We start from the raw sequence: 17844 nt of genomic DNA on the forward strand, positions 1-17844 counted from the left end.
ATATGCACAATCTATTTCTTAACAGAAAATCTTGATGACTGCTGTTCCATTTCATAAAATGATAATTTCAGGCAGAACTGGCAAAAACAGTTGTACGGGATATTGAATTGAAGCAAATGAAAAATATAGTGGTTAGTATTACAATTAATAATTTCAATCAGAAGAAACGTCACTGACATTTTCTTCTCATATTTTGGATTTCAAAGAAATAAATGATATGGGTAATTGGCTTTATCAATGTATGGCTGTGCATGTTTTAACTTCTTCACTAATCAACATTACAAATTACGGGAAAAAGGCAGTGTAGAAAAGGACTTAATCTTGTATTATTATTCAAGTTGTTGTGGTCGTTATAGGTGAGACACAGCTTAAGAACCACTTGCTACTTTTTGTCTCCCATAGAATAAGTTAATTCTCAGTTATATGGACGCATTATTTGTTCTTTACTGCTTTGCACCAATCATAGACTAAATGAACAATATTACTGGTTGAGAAAGAGGTAAGTTAACCATTATTTTGAGTGATTAAATTGCATTATTACAGGGACAATTTGGTCTTTGTAAACTATAAGTATATACGTTACTGTTACTATCATGAATAGGAATTTGTTAAACCTGTAGTTTTCTCGTTCAGATTCATTGTAGTAAATAATGATGTGCAATGTAACCCATTAGATAGTTCTATATTCATCCCTTCGCTGATTCATTCTTCGACAAAACATTAAATGCGGTCAATGTGTCAAAATCTGATTGCAGAAAATTTGACTCCGTAGTTTTCATAAAAAAATAAAAGGGTAAGAGTATAAATGAGACAAATCAAGTTAGAGTTCATCTTTAAAAGGTCACACTTATTTCTCAAAATCTAAGGTTTAAGTTTTATCTATTTATTTGACACGGACGTTTTTTTTTAAGGTTTAGATATGACCTTTTCGAATGTTTGGTTGAAAATTTACTTTGTAGTAATTTTTCTTTTTACATAGTAAGCCATAGTGCAGGTTAATGGACCTAATTTCTTAAATAAATCAAGTATATAATTTTAAAAATTTATAATATTTTTTTTCATAACTTACTAATCATATTAATGATACGAAATATTTATTAATTTTATTAATAATTAATTTTCGTTAAGAATTTATCTAACTACTTTTAATAATAAAAAATTCTCCCAATAACGTAAGACATTTGAACAAATGTTGGATCAAATGTAACAGATTTTTTTCCCTAATTCATTGACATACATACTTTTTCATTTAAAGCTTCAAAATGTGTGACAATTCAAAGACACACTTATGGTTTATAATATAAATTAATAAATAATAATAATAATAACTAAATATTTTTAAAATATTTTTAAAGTTTTTTTTTAACTAAATATTTTTAAAATAAAAACTTTTAACTGATGTTGTAAATAACTTTTAAGTTTAATCTAGTTTATGTTATCACATAATTTCATCCCTAAGTAAGAGTTGATTACAACTTTATTAACTTACTAAGCTTCCGTTAATCAACTCACATCAAATTTAGTGAGAAATGCCCCGGAAGGCAGACAACTCAACCTGCCTTCAACAAATCCACTTTCAATTCTTACAATCAATGATGCCCTTCTTCTTTGTATTCAAGAAATATCAAATTTGGTCTCCATCGCCAGAAGTTGGAGATTCATTGGGAGGTTCGCTTGGGATGTACTACTTCTAGTTCGAGTCCAAAACAAGTAAACAAAAAGAACACGGATAATACCCTTTATTATTTTAAAAAGAAAAATAAAATGTACACTATAAACAACTAAAAGAAAAAGATATCATTGGTTACTTATTGTAGAAGAGAGGTAAGTGAAGGAAAGGAGAGCACTTGAAGGGGAAAATTATGATGTGATATTATCTTTGGTTCATAGGGTTTGATTTCGCTTTAGTCACTCACTACTCAACCAACTTTTTCAAGGTGATGTTCGTTAGAGACACATAAAGTGGATGGATCCATCGATATGAAAAAGTATACCATACATTGCATTTGCATTACAATATATTATGTTAAATAAGTCTAAACATATGATCTTGCGTATGTGTGTGTATGTCTCTTTCACTCACCAAACGGATTTATTAATAAGATGTAGCTTGACTTTCTATACGTAATAATAACATGCTCCACAACAAATTGAATTTAAGCCATCGTGTTGTGCCTCATTATTGTATTATAACAACAAACAACTAGGTTGCTAGCCCTAGGTGGTAGCTATATATGGTACTTGTCTAATCTAAACTCAAAGGTTGCGTTATTCTCGCTTGCTAGCTCAAGCTCCAATTCCAATAGTTTGATCTTATCCTCTAAGAAAGAATGAGACAAAGAATGGAAAGGCTTGTCATTCTTCCTTTCTCTGCTGGTTGCATCTCTGAGGCCAGTGTTGCTGTTGGCATTCCACAACCAAGAAGATCAAAACCAGGCACCAATCTACCAGCTGCTACAATAAGTCTCTCTCTCTCTCTCTCTTAGTTTATTTGACTAATTTTCTTTTTCTTTTCTTTTTCATCATTTTTATATACAACTATATATATAGTTTTAGATAGAATAAAAGCAATGCACTTGTACACAAATACATGTTCACTTTCCCATTTATATGAGACATGCACGTTTGACAAAAACATGATAAAGGTAAAAAGAATTATTGTTAGCTATATATTTATATTATGTGTGTGTAAAACTATAAAAATATAGGATGAATTTTATTAATCCAATCATATTGGGTTAACTATTTTTTTAGTACGTGTATCAATATTAAAAAATAGGTGATAATTTATTAGAATATATTTTTCTTTTGTACATAAATATGATTCACATAGTGTTTTAAAGGACAAAATTTATAATCATTTGATCAAAAGATTTAGTCTTATTATAACACATGATTTAATGGTTAAATTAGTTAAGTTTGTATTTTATAAAGAAAATAATAAAATTAAGTAATCAATCAAAAATTACTTTTTAGGTGTCATGTGCACTAAATTATGATATACTTAAATTGTTTCATCTGATCTTGTTCCTATAATTATGAGACAAGTGTAGAAGGATCTAAAGGTGTTGAGGATTCAGAAATTTTGTCTGGTGAAAACATGAAGAACTCATTGAGACTGTTGGACGTTGTACCGAAACCTAACCTATCCAATGGCTTCAATAGGTTGTTCAAGGGTTTCAAAAATTTTTCCCAATTATTTGGTGAGTAATTTAACATTATAGTTTAATTTAAGAATAAATATATACATACATCATCTTCATAAGAGATCTTTACACTATTATTTAATCACAAATTTTTATTAATGCTAAATTTGTTAACTTTAATTTTATAATAGTTGCTTTACAAGTCTTACTGATGTTGATGTCTAATTAATTAATAGTATAATTTTTTTAAAAAAAATTAGGTGATGTATTAACCATGTAAAGTAATTTTATATTGTAATTCAATCACAAATTCATTATTTATAGTAAATTGTTGACTTATTTAATAAAAAGTTATACCAATAATAATACCTAATTAATTGAGGATATACAACTATTCCACACTATCAATGCATAACCATTTTATCAAACTCTAGTTTTTTACACTCACAATACATGAAAAAATAAAAAATAAAAATCAAACTCCTAGTTTTATAATCCCATCTTTTATATATGAATTTGATTTATGTGAGAGTAAAAAAAATCTTTAATTACATCTAACTAGTTAAAAATTATCCTAATAAAAAATAAAAATCTTATTATATTTTATGATAGTTTAGGATCAAATGATATCTTAAAATTAAAACCTTTGCACATATTTTGCAGTGGAGAAAGATGATGAGTTTGAAGAAGTGGAAATAGACATGGAAATAGGGTGCCCAACAGATGTGCAGCATGTAACACACATTGGTTGGGATGGCATTGCATCTTCTGCTGAACCCATTAGGGGATGGGATGCTCTCATACCTCCTGAGCTCCTCTCTCTATCCTCTCAATCTTTGAAGCGCCAAGAAGCCTCTAACTTGGACACAAAACTTGAAACATCATCTCCTCAGAACCCATCTCCTAATTAAGTGAAAGTTTTATTTTGTGCATCATATATGTGAAGCTAGAAATGTGATTTGATGTGTTGTTAAGAATATATAAATATACATGTAGTATGGTGAGTTGAATTTACAATATTGTTAGTCTTGATTAAGTTTTTATGTAAATGTATAATTAAATCGAGATAAAAATATCTCTTATCAGTTTGTAATCAATCCTAGTATATATATGTACTACTTTCTCTCAATCTCTACTATAACTTTTTCACTAAACCAAGATAGGAAAATTTCATTGTTTTAGAAAGAAGTATGTTTAGTAAGTTTTCTCACAAAGCTATGAATGGAAAAATAATTAATCTCGAATAAGCTAATCCAAACACAAAGTGATATCAAAAAATAAAGAAAGATATACATATATACATGTTATAAATTGTGATAAACACACTAGTGGGTCTAATTTTTTAATTATGTTATTAATGTAAAATATTTATCAACTTTCTTGATATTTACTATTTATCAGAGAATTTGATTGGCCACTTCAAGTGGATATCTTCTCTTCATCACACTTTTATCATCTACAAAAATAGAATCTGAAGCCTTATTTAAGGGATTGAGTCCAATTCTACTTTTATCATCCATGAACCACATGAATCATAGGTCTATCATAGATTTTGCCTTCATGTTAACATGACATATTATGTGAAGGATTATGTTTGGATTGAAGTTACAAAAATACTTTTAGAGATTCCAATGCATATTATCAAATTTCAAGGCACCAATTGAGAGGGAAAAAATCGTTTCTTTAAAAGTACAAGTACTTTTGAGACTCCCTAACCGTGATCCAAACATGAACGTATACCATTTAGTAACTAGGCAAAGTTTCATCACCATCCATGCATTCCACTCAAGAAGATCCTATTCACAAATTCCATTAAGAGATGATCGGAAAAAGATAGAGAAATTAACATAGTAACATGGTGAGAGTCGTCATAAAATACATCATATACATCCATCTCTATTGCACAAATAAGCATCCATTCATTGCCCATTCATAGAGAATGAATACAAAAAACAAACAAACCTAAGTACTTCACTTAATGTAGTATGGAAGGTCCAACACATAGAGGAGGAAGTAGGCCCAAATAACGCCAGAAATGCCTCCAAAGAAGAACCCACCAGTGAACTTGGCCCAACCATCAGCGGTTTGGAGCTGATCGGGCTCCTTCTTGCGGCCCGTTAAGGTCAGTGATGGGGCAGTGGATGGGTCTCCTTCGTTGAAGGATGCAATGCCGTACATTGTGAGGCAAATGCTGAGGATCACTACAAGCCCACCGGCTGCGAGAGAGCCCGCTGCTCCAGCGTACTCGGTGTTCCTTAGAGGCCCGGCCTTCACGAATGGGCCAACTAGGAGGTAGCCGTGGGCCAAGCCCACCTCAATTCCTCTTAGTAGTGGGCTCACTGCGGTTCTGTATGCGGGAAGGTTGGACAAGTACCATGCGATCAATGGGCTTGATGTAACTGGGGTTTCGAGGCTTCCGATGAATGGGTCACCGTTGATTGGCTGAATCACTTGATAGGTTGGCTGCCAGTGCAAGTGCAATAACCCAAACCAAAAACAATAAATTTATTAATGGCTTTTGGGCCATGAAAATTAATAGGTTGGATAAATTTGCTTGAATAATGAGTGAATTAAAATAAACGCAATTCATGTATGATCCGTTAAAATTAATCAAAAGAAAAGTGCCAACAAAACATGATTCATTCATGATCTATTTCATAAAATAAAAAATCAATTTATCTACTGAAAACTTTTTTATGTATGAATATTTTTCAATTTTTTTTAATGATTTCATGTTGGGGTTTATTTTAGGATAAAACTTAACTTTAAATACTTTTAATATTGTTTTCTAATTAGAATTATTTCATCTCAAGCATAATAATTGTTTTTGTTTTATTAAAGATCAATATAGACTATTAAGATAAAAATTTAAATTTCTGATTGAATATTAAAACCACTTAAGAACCTAATGCATCCCAATAATATTCTACATCAATTGAAGCATTATTCCATTACACTCGCAGTTGCATCAAGTCCCAATATATTAATATCACCATCTATAACCAATTCATTGGTTTCTTATTGAATATAATCATCTTGGGATTCATTTAATGAGATGAAACAAGTCTGGTGGCCTTCAATTAATTGGAATTTAAATTTGGATGTTCATAATCCACATATTGATCTTTAATGTAACATTTTATAACATAGATTAGCAAAGTGAACTTGAAAAAATAACATAAAAGTCCTAAGGAACAAAATGTAAGTTTTGTTTTTTTTGTATATAATACTACACTATACTATGTGATGTGTTTCTATCCTACCATTACAGAGATGTAGTGTGTTAACCAATTACTCGGGTGTATGTAAGTCAGATACCTGATAACACATCCATAATCAAAATTATACATTGCCACAATCTATATTAACATATTAACATTCCTCGTATATATTTTCATAGAAAAAATAAAAGGGTCATCCATAGTTGCACATAGATAGGACAATGGTTAGAATTAGAAAAGGTGAAAGAGAGTGAGAAGTGTACCTTTTCAGATTGGATGGCCTTGACAGTGAAGGTAAATTGCCTTCTAGAGGGCAAGATTTGGAGAGGTGAAGAGGCAGAGAGACCCTTGGGTGAGACAAGAGTCCTAGTGAAGGTGGACTTGAGTTGGCTTGCCATTGGAGAAGCAGCTGCCATGGCCTTGTGTTGTTAGTTAATACTACTACACACAGTGAGGGACCTGAGTGGCTAAGTACTTCCATGGCTAAATGCAAGATCAAGGTTGTGGCTGTGGATGCCCCTCTCATCCCATTGGCAGATATGCATATCAAAACCTTATCCCTTATCCAAAACTCAACCTTCCTAAATTTGTTTGATATTTTTGTGAATTCATGGGCTCTTTTGGGTCGGTAAGCCCATGCATCAAGGCCCACCACCCAAACCTAATCACCACTTCACATGCCAACTCAAACTCAAGTTTATGACTTCTGAATTTTTTTTTTTTTTTTTTGTAAAAATAAGAAAGATTACAAAGATGGTGACAATGAAGATTAAACTTACGTCCTCATGTTTCTAACTACTCCAAGCCCTCCCATCCAACCATTAGGCTAACCCTAGTGGTTCTTCTGAACTTTTTTTAATAACCATTAAGTGTAACATTAAGTGTAAAATATGAAAACTGATTTTACTTATGAAAATATTAATAAAAAATAATTAAAACAAAATCAATGGTACAATATTAAGCTGCGGTGTCAATTGCGGTAGATCCGTATAGTTATAAGTTAGTTGGATTAACTTATAAATTGATTTAACCAATAAGTTTGTTGGCCATATGAAATTAATCTAGTCGTTTCTAATTTATTTTCATAACCCATTTTAACTAATTGATATCTTCAGATACAGTTCTCAAAATATATTTATAGTAAAAAAATAAAATAAAAAATGTTCAAAATTCGAAATTAATTTATACATAAATTAATTTATAAAAATTCTCAAATATTAACTTCTCTAAAAAAAAATTAGTTTATGTATAAAGTTTTTTAATTTGTAGAAAAGTTAATTTCATTTAATCTTATAACTTTTTTCTCTTATAAATAATTTTAAATAAATTTATCTAAATAAATCCAACAACTTATAAGCTAGTAGTTTTTTTTTATTTTATATCTGCTAACTTTTAGTACTTTTTTTTTATATATTAATCAATTAACTTATTCACTAATGTCACTAAATATTTTAACTCAATCAACTAATTTATAAATTTTCAGTTTCTAAAATAAACTAATTTTATCACAAACTAAGTATTATTTCTTTTAGTGTAGGAAAACAAACAGGAGAAAAAAAACCGAAAATTACAATCTGGGATAGAATAACAACGAGACTTTTTTTTTTTAATATACTGTTTTTTTTTAATTTATTTAAATAACCCAAAGTGAAATATATTTACCTAAATATACCACTTAGTTTTTTAGGTGAGAAATCGGTTGCTGGCTAACCGATTTCTCAAAGGGATTTTTCCAAAATTTTGAAAAATCCCTTTGAGAAATCGGTTACCCAGTAACCGATTTCTCAAAAGCCCCCCCCCCCCTTTTTTTTTTCGTTTTCTGGTTTTGTTTTTTGTTTTTATTTTTATTTTTAATTTTTTTTCCAGATTTGTAATTTTATTTTTTTAGTTTTTCAGTTTTATATTTTAAGTTATTTTAAAAAAAATTATTAATTGTAAATAAAATAATTTAGTTAAGTTTTTAGAATAAGAATAAATAATAAAATAATTATTAAATAAATAAATAATGAAATAAATATGAATTTAAATTAATAAAAAAGACAAATTTTTTTATTTAAAATGATAGTAAACAAAATACAATATTTGGAAGGTTTGATGACATTTTAAGCTTGGTGACTTGAACTCCCTTGACGATAAAGACATTTCTTCTTTGAGTGACCTACATTTCTGCAGAGAGAACACCTTCTTGGTTGCCCTGGTTCAACCATATCCATTTCAGTGCGTATTCTGGATGACTTTGAACGACCTTTTTTATTTCTAATGTTTTCCGGATTTGGTATGATTTGCAGTTCTTCACAATCCGGCCAATAAGATTCATTAGGCAGTTCACCAAATAATTCGTTATACACATTTGAAACATATTGTAATGTGTATACCGGGTCTATGTAAGATTTATAATCATGGTGAACATGCTTACATGCAGCAACAACATGGGAGCATGGCATGTGTAGCTTTTGGAATTTTCCACAGTCACACCAGTTGTCATGTAGTCTAACCGTGAAAGTTCTAGTAGGTCGTGTTTCCCTTGGGTTAATGGTCTCTTGCACCAAGAAACGTGTACTGTGACGATCAAATTCGAGGACATGATGACTATTAGCCTTTGATTCTGCATCTCTCGTGGCCCTATTCATTATTTCCGTATAAACTTGGTCAGCCCTAAGTTTAGCATCGACTTCCTTCCCCCTTTGGATGAATAAGGCATTACATCTCTTATAAGTCGACATGATGATTGCAGAAGTTGGCAAATTTCTTGTTTTTTTAAGAATGAAGTTAATTGCCTCAGCCAAGTTGGTAGTCATGTGTCTCCATCATCGACCACCGTCCCATGCAAGAGTCCATTGTTCTTTTGGTATGGTGTTGAGCCATTCAATTACACCTTCGGTTTCTGGTTCGCTCCTTAGCGTGTTGTAGTAGTAATTGAATCTTGGCTCAGTCATCCCATAAGCTGTGAAATCAGATTAGGAAAAAATGAACAATTTAGTAATGATGACTCTGCATCAACCATTGATTTTTTCCACTATATATACACTACATACGATCCAACCCTAAACACACAACAAAAGATCATTTCTCTTCAGCTATTGCAGTATTGATTTTCGTTGCTATTGTTCTTCAAGAATGTCTTCTTCATCTTCAACTATGTTGTGGAAGCAACACCTCCATAGGTCAAATGAAACTCATCTTATGGTAAGTTATTATACTTTGCATAATGTTTACAACTAATATTATCTTTTACTAACATTTCAATTCTACCATTTTCGTAGAAAACAAGTGATCAAGTCATTCAATCTTACTATCATTCCATGCCTACACCTGACCCAAGAATTGAGAATTTGTTGGAGGTTGCTGGCTTTGCCGAGGTTGCGAAAATAAGGCATTTTAAAATCGATGATTGTTTGATAACGTCTTTGGTAGAGAGGTGGAGACCTGAGACACATACTTTTCACTTCCCAGTTGGTGAGTGCACGATGACTTTGGAAGATGTGGCACTACAATTGGGTTTAAGGATTGACGGAAAACCAGTAACAGGACCAACTTTGTTTGACTGGGATGAATTATGTTACGAGTTGTTAGGCTTTGTACCTCCAAAAAGGGAAGCTCTAGTTGACTCAACCATAAAACTCAAATGGTTAAGAGACCATACAATTGCACTACCAGATGAACCCACTCAACAACAATTGCTTCAACATTGTCGAGCATATATCTTAGAGTTGATCGGTGGTGTCATTATGCCAGACAAGTCAGGTAATAGAATTCACTTAATGTATTTACCATTATTGGCTGACTTGGAACGTGCAGGACAATATAGTTGGGGTTCTGCTTGTTTGGCACATTTGTATAGAGAATTGTGTAGGGCAATCTATCCATCCTCAAAGAAAATGGGTGGATGTTCTTTGCTTCTACAGTCTTGGGCTTGGTATAGAATGCCCTCCATCCAACCAAGAGTCCAACGGGATATTACATTTCCGCTAGCATCAAGGTATGGATTAATTTTTATACCACTTTAATACATCGAACAAGTAAAATATTTAACCTAAAATTTTATAATTGTACAAATGTTTTAGGTGGTCAGGAAGAGGGCTAAGATTTTCAGGGACACCCCATGGAGACTTACTAGGCTACAGATTAAGATATGACAACATGAACCACAACGAGGTAATACAATGTAAACTTCTCTCAAACATACTCTCTTTTACATCGAACGAGTAAAATATTTAACCTTTTTCTTTTACAGTTTCTATGGATGCCATATAGGGAATTTCAGTCTTCATTGTCACCACGTGCTTATAAGGATTCTAGAATATGGACTGCTTGTACTGCTTTAACTTCATTTGCAGTTGTAGTCTGACATCAAACTGATAGAGTCCAATTGCAATTTGGCTTATGGCAACCAATCCCCAACGAAGCTCATAATCTTGATAAAATGCACGACATAGACATGAGAGGACATAACGACACCAACTGGGCTCAACAACATGCAAACTGGATTTCCATTTGGAAAGACAGATGCAAACATGTTATTTTTGGGGAACCACTTCAGGGGCCTCTCCAACACACTTCAGAATATTTACAATGGTTTCGTGCTAATTTTAAATTATTTCTTTGTAGCCAGTATTCTTCATCTCATGCATCCACTTCTAGTACGCAACTCCCAACAACAACTGCAACAACATTCCCAATGGCTGGAGATAATCACCCACCTTATAGTGTGGAACAACATCCTCAGTCTTATCCATCATTTCATACACACCATGAACAATTCATGTACACACCACCATCAACAACAACTCCAACATCGGACTTCATGAGTAATCTTTTCGGCGTCGACGTACACACGCCACAAAGTGCATATAATTACATGCAAAGCATGAATTTCCCTTCATTTTCGTCTTATCACTCTGAGGTCGGTGGAAGTGGTTCATCAAATCCAGTCACCGATACTGTTAATATACAACATGACGAGGACCAGGTTGAACCACAACATCCACGCATTGGTCGTCGAAACCCAACAAGGAACCGACAACCTCCGAGGTGTGGAACGGGTGGCCATAGACATCATTAAAGTTGGATTCTAGTTTATTGCATTATAATTCTGTTGTTGTTCTTTTTTATTCGATCTCCTATTTTATTGTTGTATTTTGTTTTTATTTCAACTTGTTCATCTCAATTAATGTTGTTTTTATCTAAAGTTGTCATTTATCATAATATTTTCTTTTTCTAAATATTCTATTTAAATTTAATTTTATTCATTAAATTTAATTTTAAATACATTTTTATAATCTAAATTTAAAATAATAACTAAATTAATTATTTTAAATTTCATTATAATTTTTTTTAAAATCTATATATTTTAAACTGAAAAACTAAAAAAAAATTATAAATCTAAAAAAAAAACTTAAAAAAAAATAAAAACTAGAAAACGAAAAAAAAGAAAAAAAAAGGGGGGGGCCTTTGAGAAATCGGTTAGTAACCGATTTCTCAAAGGTGGAAAAATCCCTTTGAGAAATCGGTTATTTTGTAACCGATTTCTCACCTACAAAACTAGATGGTATATTTAGGTAAATATATTTCACTTTAGGTTATTTAAATAAATAAATAAAAACAGTATATTAAAAAAAAAAAAGTCCGAACACTACAGAGAGGAAATTAAAATAAAAAATATTGTTATCTTTATCCAAACTTTAAAAAGATATATATATTAATAAAATACAAGTGTGGTATTTGTTTCGTGGTGAAATTACGATATTGATGGATTAGGTTATTGAGTGGCAGCTGAGTCAAGGGATTTGAAAAAGGAGGAACGAGTCAAAAGCGTTGTGATTGGTCATATAATTCTTTATTTATTTATTTTTTAGTTATTGACTCATCTAATTCTAATACTTGTTCCACACTCCACAGTCCCCACACAGGACCTTAGTTCCCAATGCAAGATTTTTTATTTTTTAAATTTTTAGATTATATATCTTCACAATTTTTAAATTTTTGTTTTTAGTTTTTTTAATAATTTTAACTAATTTTCAATTTTTAGTCTTTAAACTTTTTCTTTCACTAAAAATAAAATTTTCAAAGATTAAAATCAAATAAAATTTGTTTACAAATTAATAATAAAAATTAAAGAACTAAAAATATATTTAATTCTTATTTTTATTTAAACATATTTTTTTGACAAATTATTTAAACATACTTATTTATCATAATTCTTTTTTTTTTTTCAACACCTATAAGATATGTCCATGCGTGGTTGCTTTTTTAAGATTATTATTATGGCTGCTTTCTTTCTTGGGAAGGAGAGGACAAAGTTAATGAATGACAACAACGGTTTGAATGCTACATTATCTTGACCGTCCAAATTAATTCTTTTGACTATGAATCAACCTTTACACACACCCAATTGATTAAAGTGGATCCACATAAAAATATTCTTCTTCAATAACTTATTTCAAATTTCAATTTTAAATATACACTTCTGTTAAATTTTTAAAAAGAGAGTCAAAGAAGAAAAAAAAACATTATTCAAATAATTACTGGGTAGAGAGAAGGTCGAAGGTTCCGAGTTTGGACGAAAAAGATTGAAGGTCACCACTTGAGAAGACAAGTCCAATTTCCTTTTAATAAAATATTGAAAGGGGCTGATGAACACATTGCATTTTACTTATTTTTCTTATTTTTTATTATATAATATTAGTTGAAAACTATAACTATAGTTCATCTACTTTTATGTCATATCAAATAAATTTCGGATAAGTTTTTTGAATTTTAATATTTTTATTGTTTCTGTCATATTTCATAAATCACCCCTTAAAGCTAGAATTATTCGTACCATTTACGTGTTGACCCTTTTGAAATTTGAGTCCCCATCGTGGAAGTGCATTTTACGGTTTAAAAAAAAGAAGAAAAAAAAAGATGTTGAATGGATTTGATGATGTGGTGAAAGAAACAGCAACCTTAGATTCAATGCATGCGATGCAAAGTTGTTTATATATGAGTTACCATCAAACAATACATCCAAGATTTAATATATACTTTCCACCATAAGTAGGTTATATTTTAGTTAACTTTCATACCACGAATATTTTCTATCATGTTCCATGTAAATTTTACCATACAAATAATCAATGTCATTTACCTTTTTATTCTTTATTATAAAAATAAGTTTAATAATAATGCACTGATTTAAAATAATTTTATACTATAAATCAATTACATACTACGATTAGTACAATTTTATATTGATTTTTTTATTATAAAATTTAATAATTAATTATGAATGATAGTTTGCAATTATAAAACAGTGTAAAACAGCTGATTTACGTTGTTAGTGACTCACATACCTTTTTAAAAAATATTCTAATCCACACAAAATAATACAGAAATTTGTTTTTCATACACTATCAATATGAGATTTTATATTCTTTACATGTTCAAGAACTGTTTATGTATTAATTTTATGTAGTGTTTTGAAGATTTTCCACTGTTAGATATCAATTCCATCAAGCCTAAGAATCATAATGAATTGTTACAAATGCAATAAATTAATAAGTTTTAAAATAAAAATTGTTACCATGTAATTGTGAATTACTATGTAATGCTTAATGTATGAATTTACACAATTAATTAATCGAAAATCTTAATTAACAAAACTTTTAATGCATTTATTATAAAATTAATAAGCATACTATTTTTTTTATCCTTTAATAAACTTACCATATAAATTTGTAACTAAACAATGGTGTATAAAATATTTACCGAATTAGTATATATATAATTTATTTTTGTTTCAAAATTAACAAAATTTATTATATTTCACTAACAGAAAAAGGTACTATGTGTGTTTGTTATTAAAAAATAGTTATTTAAAAGTGTATTTATCTCGTTTAAAAAATTAAAATAAAAAAGAATAGAGTGAGATATTTATTTAAAAGAGGTGAGTAATTTATAATTTATGAAGAAATGGTTTAAAAGTAAAATTAAAACCAAAATATATACGTGAAAAAAGTCTGTCAACTATATTATAATTATAGACAATGAACAATAATTGTCGACATTATAAATAATAAAAAAATGTGATAGTTGCGAAAGTCAAAAAGTTCTTAATATTACAACCACAATTATGGACTGTAATTTTAAATCCATAATAATGTTAATGTAAAAATTATATCATGAATCAATTAAAAATCACAATTCACATAACTTTTAATATAATTATAATAAAAATTAATAAAATACTATAATAAAGTATGATTAAAACAATAGTGTACAAAATATTTACGCAATTAACGTAAAAATTATTTTCTCTGTAAAAATTAACAAAGCTTATTATATACTATAATGCTTTGTGAATATATTAGAATGTATGTATGTATTAATTAATTATATTCATTGAAATATAATAATTACGTACGAAAAATGAAAGGAAATAATAAAAGGGATAAAAAAATGGAAGTGACTTATGAGTAGTTCTAGAAATTGAAAAAATAAAATAAAAAAAATGGAGCGACGATTGTTGCGGTTTCCTCGCAACAGCAAAATCTAGTTGTACGCCGTTTTGGAATCAGAGGATCCCCTCGAAACGGCGTCGTATCGTAGGTTTGTATTGATATTCGGAGCCTCCTTAAAAGGGGGAAACTCATGAGATTCAAGAGATTCTCAAACGAAACCTCTCTTTTCCTTTCATTTTTCTTTTTCCTCAACGCACCATTCATTATTCATTACTCCATTATTATTTCATTCCATCGTTGAAGTTGAAAGCCATTGACGAGTGCAATGGGTATCATAGTTGAGGTTGAAAACGATCACCAAAACGACGCCGTTTTGCTTCCCCCTTCTAACTTCTCCATGGTTGAAGACGGCATTTTTCGATCCAGCTTCCCCAAACCTTCCAATTTCCCCTTTCTCCAAACCCTAAACCTTCGCTCCATCATGTTAGTTTTCCTCTTCCTATATAATTTTTTTTTTTTTTTTTTTTTTTGCGTTTTTTAATGTTTAGCGTGAAACTAATGTGTACGAGGTTGTTAATTGGTGCAGATACTTGTGCCCCGAGCCTTATCCGGAAGAAAATCTAGAGTTCCTTCGCTCGCACAACATTCGTCTCTTTCAATTTGGAATTGAGGGGAAAACGGTAATTTTCGTGTTCTTAAAAATTGGAACTTGAAACGTGGTTTGTCGCATGGTATCTGATGCACGTTGTTTTGAAGTGTTTGTGGATGTTGTGGGGGGAATTCGAATCTCGTGATTGTGGTGACTGATTTTGTTTAAATGCCAATCAGGTCGAGGATTAATGAGTTTGGTTCTGCCGTGTGTGGACTGTCGTAGTTTCTTTTTTTTTTTTTTTTTTTGTGGCCAATTATCATGGCATAGTCTTAATCTGGGTTTTCTCTTAAATTACTAGGGTTAAGGAAGACATGTGAGTCAAACAAGGATACGTGTTGGTGGTTGGTCGTGAAATTTGCATGAAGGAATCAGTGTTGGTCTCTTTGTTAACCTTTCCTGATGCGAGTTTTTGTATCGTGTGCAGGATATTTCTATGCCTATTCTGAAGGATTCTATCATGGATGCTCTGAAAGTTTTGATTGGTACTGAGTTATAACAATGATGTTTTTCTTTTCTTTTTCTGTGTGTGTGTGTTTGTTTATTGGGTACTTAAATTCTTCCATTTATTTTGGTTTCAGATGTTAGAAACCACCCTGTTCTTATCCACTGCAAGCGAGGAAAGGTATAGAATGATGCTCAAAAAGTACAAATTTAGGGTGTTTTTGATTTTCATTTTCGAAATCTGTTTTCAATTTTAAAAAATAAAAATACAAAGAAAGCATACACTCACCAAAATCATGTCTCACTATATGCAACACCAGTCCACATCTTTAACATAAATCAAAAGAAGAGTATGAGAAAACATCTCCCAGTTTCTTTTTTGTAGTTTTTAAAACACTTGTTTTAACGACAATTTTCATTACTCAATAGATTTTGGATGAGAATTTGATTCATGAGTGGCGTAGAATCATTTTAGGAAACAGATTTTTCAAATCAAGTGACCCTTATTTATTTCTTCATTGGATGTTTATGTAATATTCTGACTGATCTCTTCTTCTCATATGCAGCATAGAACAGGATGCCTTGTTGGTTGCTTGAGGAAGCTACAGAACTGGTGTTTGTCCTCTGTATTCGAGGAGTACCAACGATTTGCAGGTGTTAAATCTAGGGCAATGGATTTAACATTCATAGAAATGTTTGACATCATAAGCCTGAGGCAGTGCCTTTACAGCATCATCTACCAGTACCATGGATATGGTTCAAAGAAGCGTCGGTTGATGTATAAAGATGAGAATTTACAGAAGCCCCGACTCACATCATTTTAGCTGTGGCGGGATTTAATTCCTTTTCTCCATTATTTGATAGAATTCATATCATATAGTTGCCCAGATTCGATGATCGTTATTTCCAAAGATCCTCAAGACTACTGCCAGAGAAGAACATATGATCTTCTTTTTTTTTTTGTCTTTTCCACCTTCCCTTTTACCTTTATAGTTTTCATTGTCTTACACCTACAGAAATCTTTTGGTGCAAACAATTCTTTTAAATGGGTATGGCCTTTTCAAAAAAAAAAAAAGTGAGCATATCAATTGTTATTTTGTGTTATGCATGCTTCTGAAGCCATGTATATATGAGCAAATAATGGCTTATCTTGATATATAAGAAATTTTTGGCACGGTTTTTACAAGATTTGGATGCATATGATTTCTTTTTTTCATGATGCATTTGGTTACTGTTTATTGTCGACTAGTGAAAAAGCCAACAAATATTTAAGAGTATGGGACCTAGTATGTGTTGCTACGACTTATCCATGAGAAATTCGCGAAGAAAGGGTATCAATAATAAGCTTCGTGGGATGGGCAATGAAGTGGGAAGCAATTCAACTTCTATTGGGATTTGGGATTTGATATATGGGATACACAGTGTTATTCCATGGTTTTTATAAGACTCAAATATAAAATAAAAATATGTGATATCTTTTTTTATATAAAAAGCTATCTAATTTTTTTTTATATATATTTTTTACAAGAAAATACTATATAAATTATATTTTAGTCTCTCTATTTCTATCAATTTTTAATTTTGGTATTTCTATTTTAAAATAGAAATATTTGGCCCTTTTATTTTTAGAAATACAAAATTTTAGTCTTGTTGGTGGGTCAATTTTTACTTGATTTAGTGACTTGTTATCAAGTGATGTAATATTTAATATTTTTTGTATATATTTTAATGAGTGATTATTATTAAAATTTAATTAATAGATGTCAATTTAATAATATAATTAAAATTCAATATTTTTAAAATTAGAGAGATTAAATATTTCTATTTTAAAATAAAGGGACTAAATGTGCAATTTGACCTTTTATATTTCATTATAAAACTAGTATTTTAGTCACATACATGCTTATTATATATAATTAAAATTTTTAATAAATTATATATATATA

At 30.3% G+C, this 17844-nt stretch overlaps 3 protein-coding genes across 3 annotated transcripts; 2 read left to right on the top strand and 1 right to left on the bottom strand.

Moving 5' to 3' along the window:
• Window positions 1–2154: 2154 nt before the first annotated feature.
• On the top strand, window positions 2155–4275 carry RIC4 (ROP-interactive CRIB motif-containing protein 4). The gene is made up of 3 exons (XM_020364338.3): window positions 2155–2463; window positions 3054–3203; window positions 3810–4275. The coding sequence occupies exons 1-3, from the start codon at window positions 2331–2333 to the stop codon at window positions 4055–4057; spliced, it is 531 nt and encodes a 176-aa protein (XP_020219927.1). The 5' UTR covers window positions 2155–2330; the 3' UTR covers window positions 4058–4275.
• A 691-nt stretch (window positions 4276–4966) lies between these two features.
• On the bottom strand, window positions 4967–6832 carry PSAL (photosystem I subunit l). Its single transcript, XM_020363306.3, has 2 exons — window positions 6631–6832; window positions 4967–5609 (listed from the first exon to the last, which is right to left on the bottom strand). The coding sequence occupies exons 1-2, from the start codon at window positions 6781–6783 to the stop codon at window positions 5118–5120; spliced, it is 645 nt and encodes a 214-aa protein (XP_020218895.1). The 5' UTR covers window positions 6784–6832; the 3' UTR covers window positions 4967–5117.
• Window positions 6833–14992: 8160 nt separating this feature from the next.
• On the top strand, window positions 14993–17084 carry LOC109802211 (inositol diphosphatase DSP3). Its single transcript, XM_020363462.3, has 5 exons — window positions 14993–15288; window positions 15392–15485; window positions 15882–15939; window positions 16036–16079; window positions 16465–17084. The coding sequence occupies exons 1-5, from the start codon at window positions 15131–15133 to the stop codon at window positions 16720–16722; spliced, it is 612 nt and encodes a 203-aa protein (XP_020219051.1). The 5' UTR covers window positions 14993–15130; the 3' UTR covers window positions 16723–17084.
• The last annotated feature ends 760 nt before the right edge of the window (window positions 17085–17844 follow it).

This window comes from Cajanus cajan, chromosome 4, assembly GCF_000230855.2.
Source record: "Cajanus cajan strain Asha chromosome 4, NIPB_CcT2T_4, whole genome shotgun sequence".
Lineage (NCBI taxonomy): Eukaryota > Viridiplantae > Streptophyta > Magnoliopsida > Fabales > Fabaceae > Cajanus > Cajanus cajan.

Excerpts from the sequence above, each read along its gene's own strand:
- RIC4 (XM_020364338.3), top strand. The coding sequence starts at position 2,331 with ATGAGACAAAGAATGGAAAGGCTTGTCATTCTTCCTTTCTCTGCTGGT. Across the intron at positions 2,464-3,053 it reads TCTACCAGCTGCTACAATAA|AAGGATCTAAAGGTGTTGAG; the intron begins GTCTCTCTCTCT and ends AGACAAGTGTAG. Across the intron at positions 3,204-3,809 it reads AAATTTTTCCCAATTATTTG|TGGAGAAAGATGATGAGTTT; the intron begins GTGAGTAATTTA and ends CATATTTTGCAG.
- PSAL (XM_020363306.3), bottom strand. The coding sequence starts at position 6,783 with ATGGCAGCTGCTTCTCCAATGGCAAGCCAACTCAAGTCCACCTTCACT. Across the intron at positions 5,610-6,630 it reads AGGCCATCCAATCTGAAAAG|CCAACCTATCAAGTGATTCA; the intron begins GTACACTTCTCA and ends TTGCACTGGCAG.
- LOC109802211 (XM_020363462.3), top strand. The coding sequence starts at position 15,131 with ATGGGTATCATAGTTGAGGTTGAAAACGATCACCAAAACGACGCCGTT. Across the intron at positions 15,289-15,391 it reads CTAAACCTTCGCTCCATCAT|ATACTTGTGCCCCGAGCCTT; the intron begins GTTAGTTTTCCT and ends TAATTGGTGCAG. Across the intron at positions 16,080-16,464 it reads TCCACTGCAAGCGAGGAAAG|CATAGAACAGGATGCCTTGT; the intron begins GTATAGAATGAT and ends TCTCATATGCAG.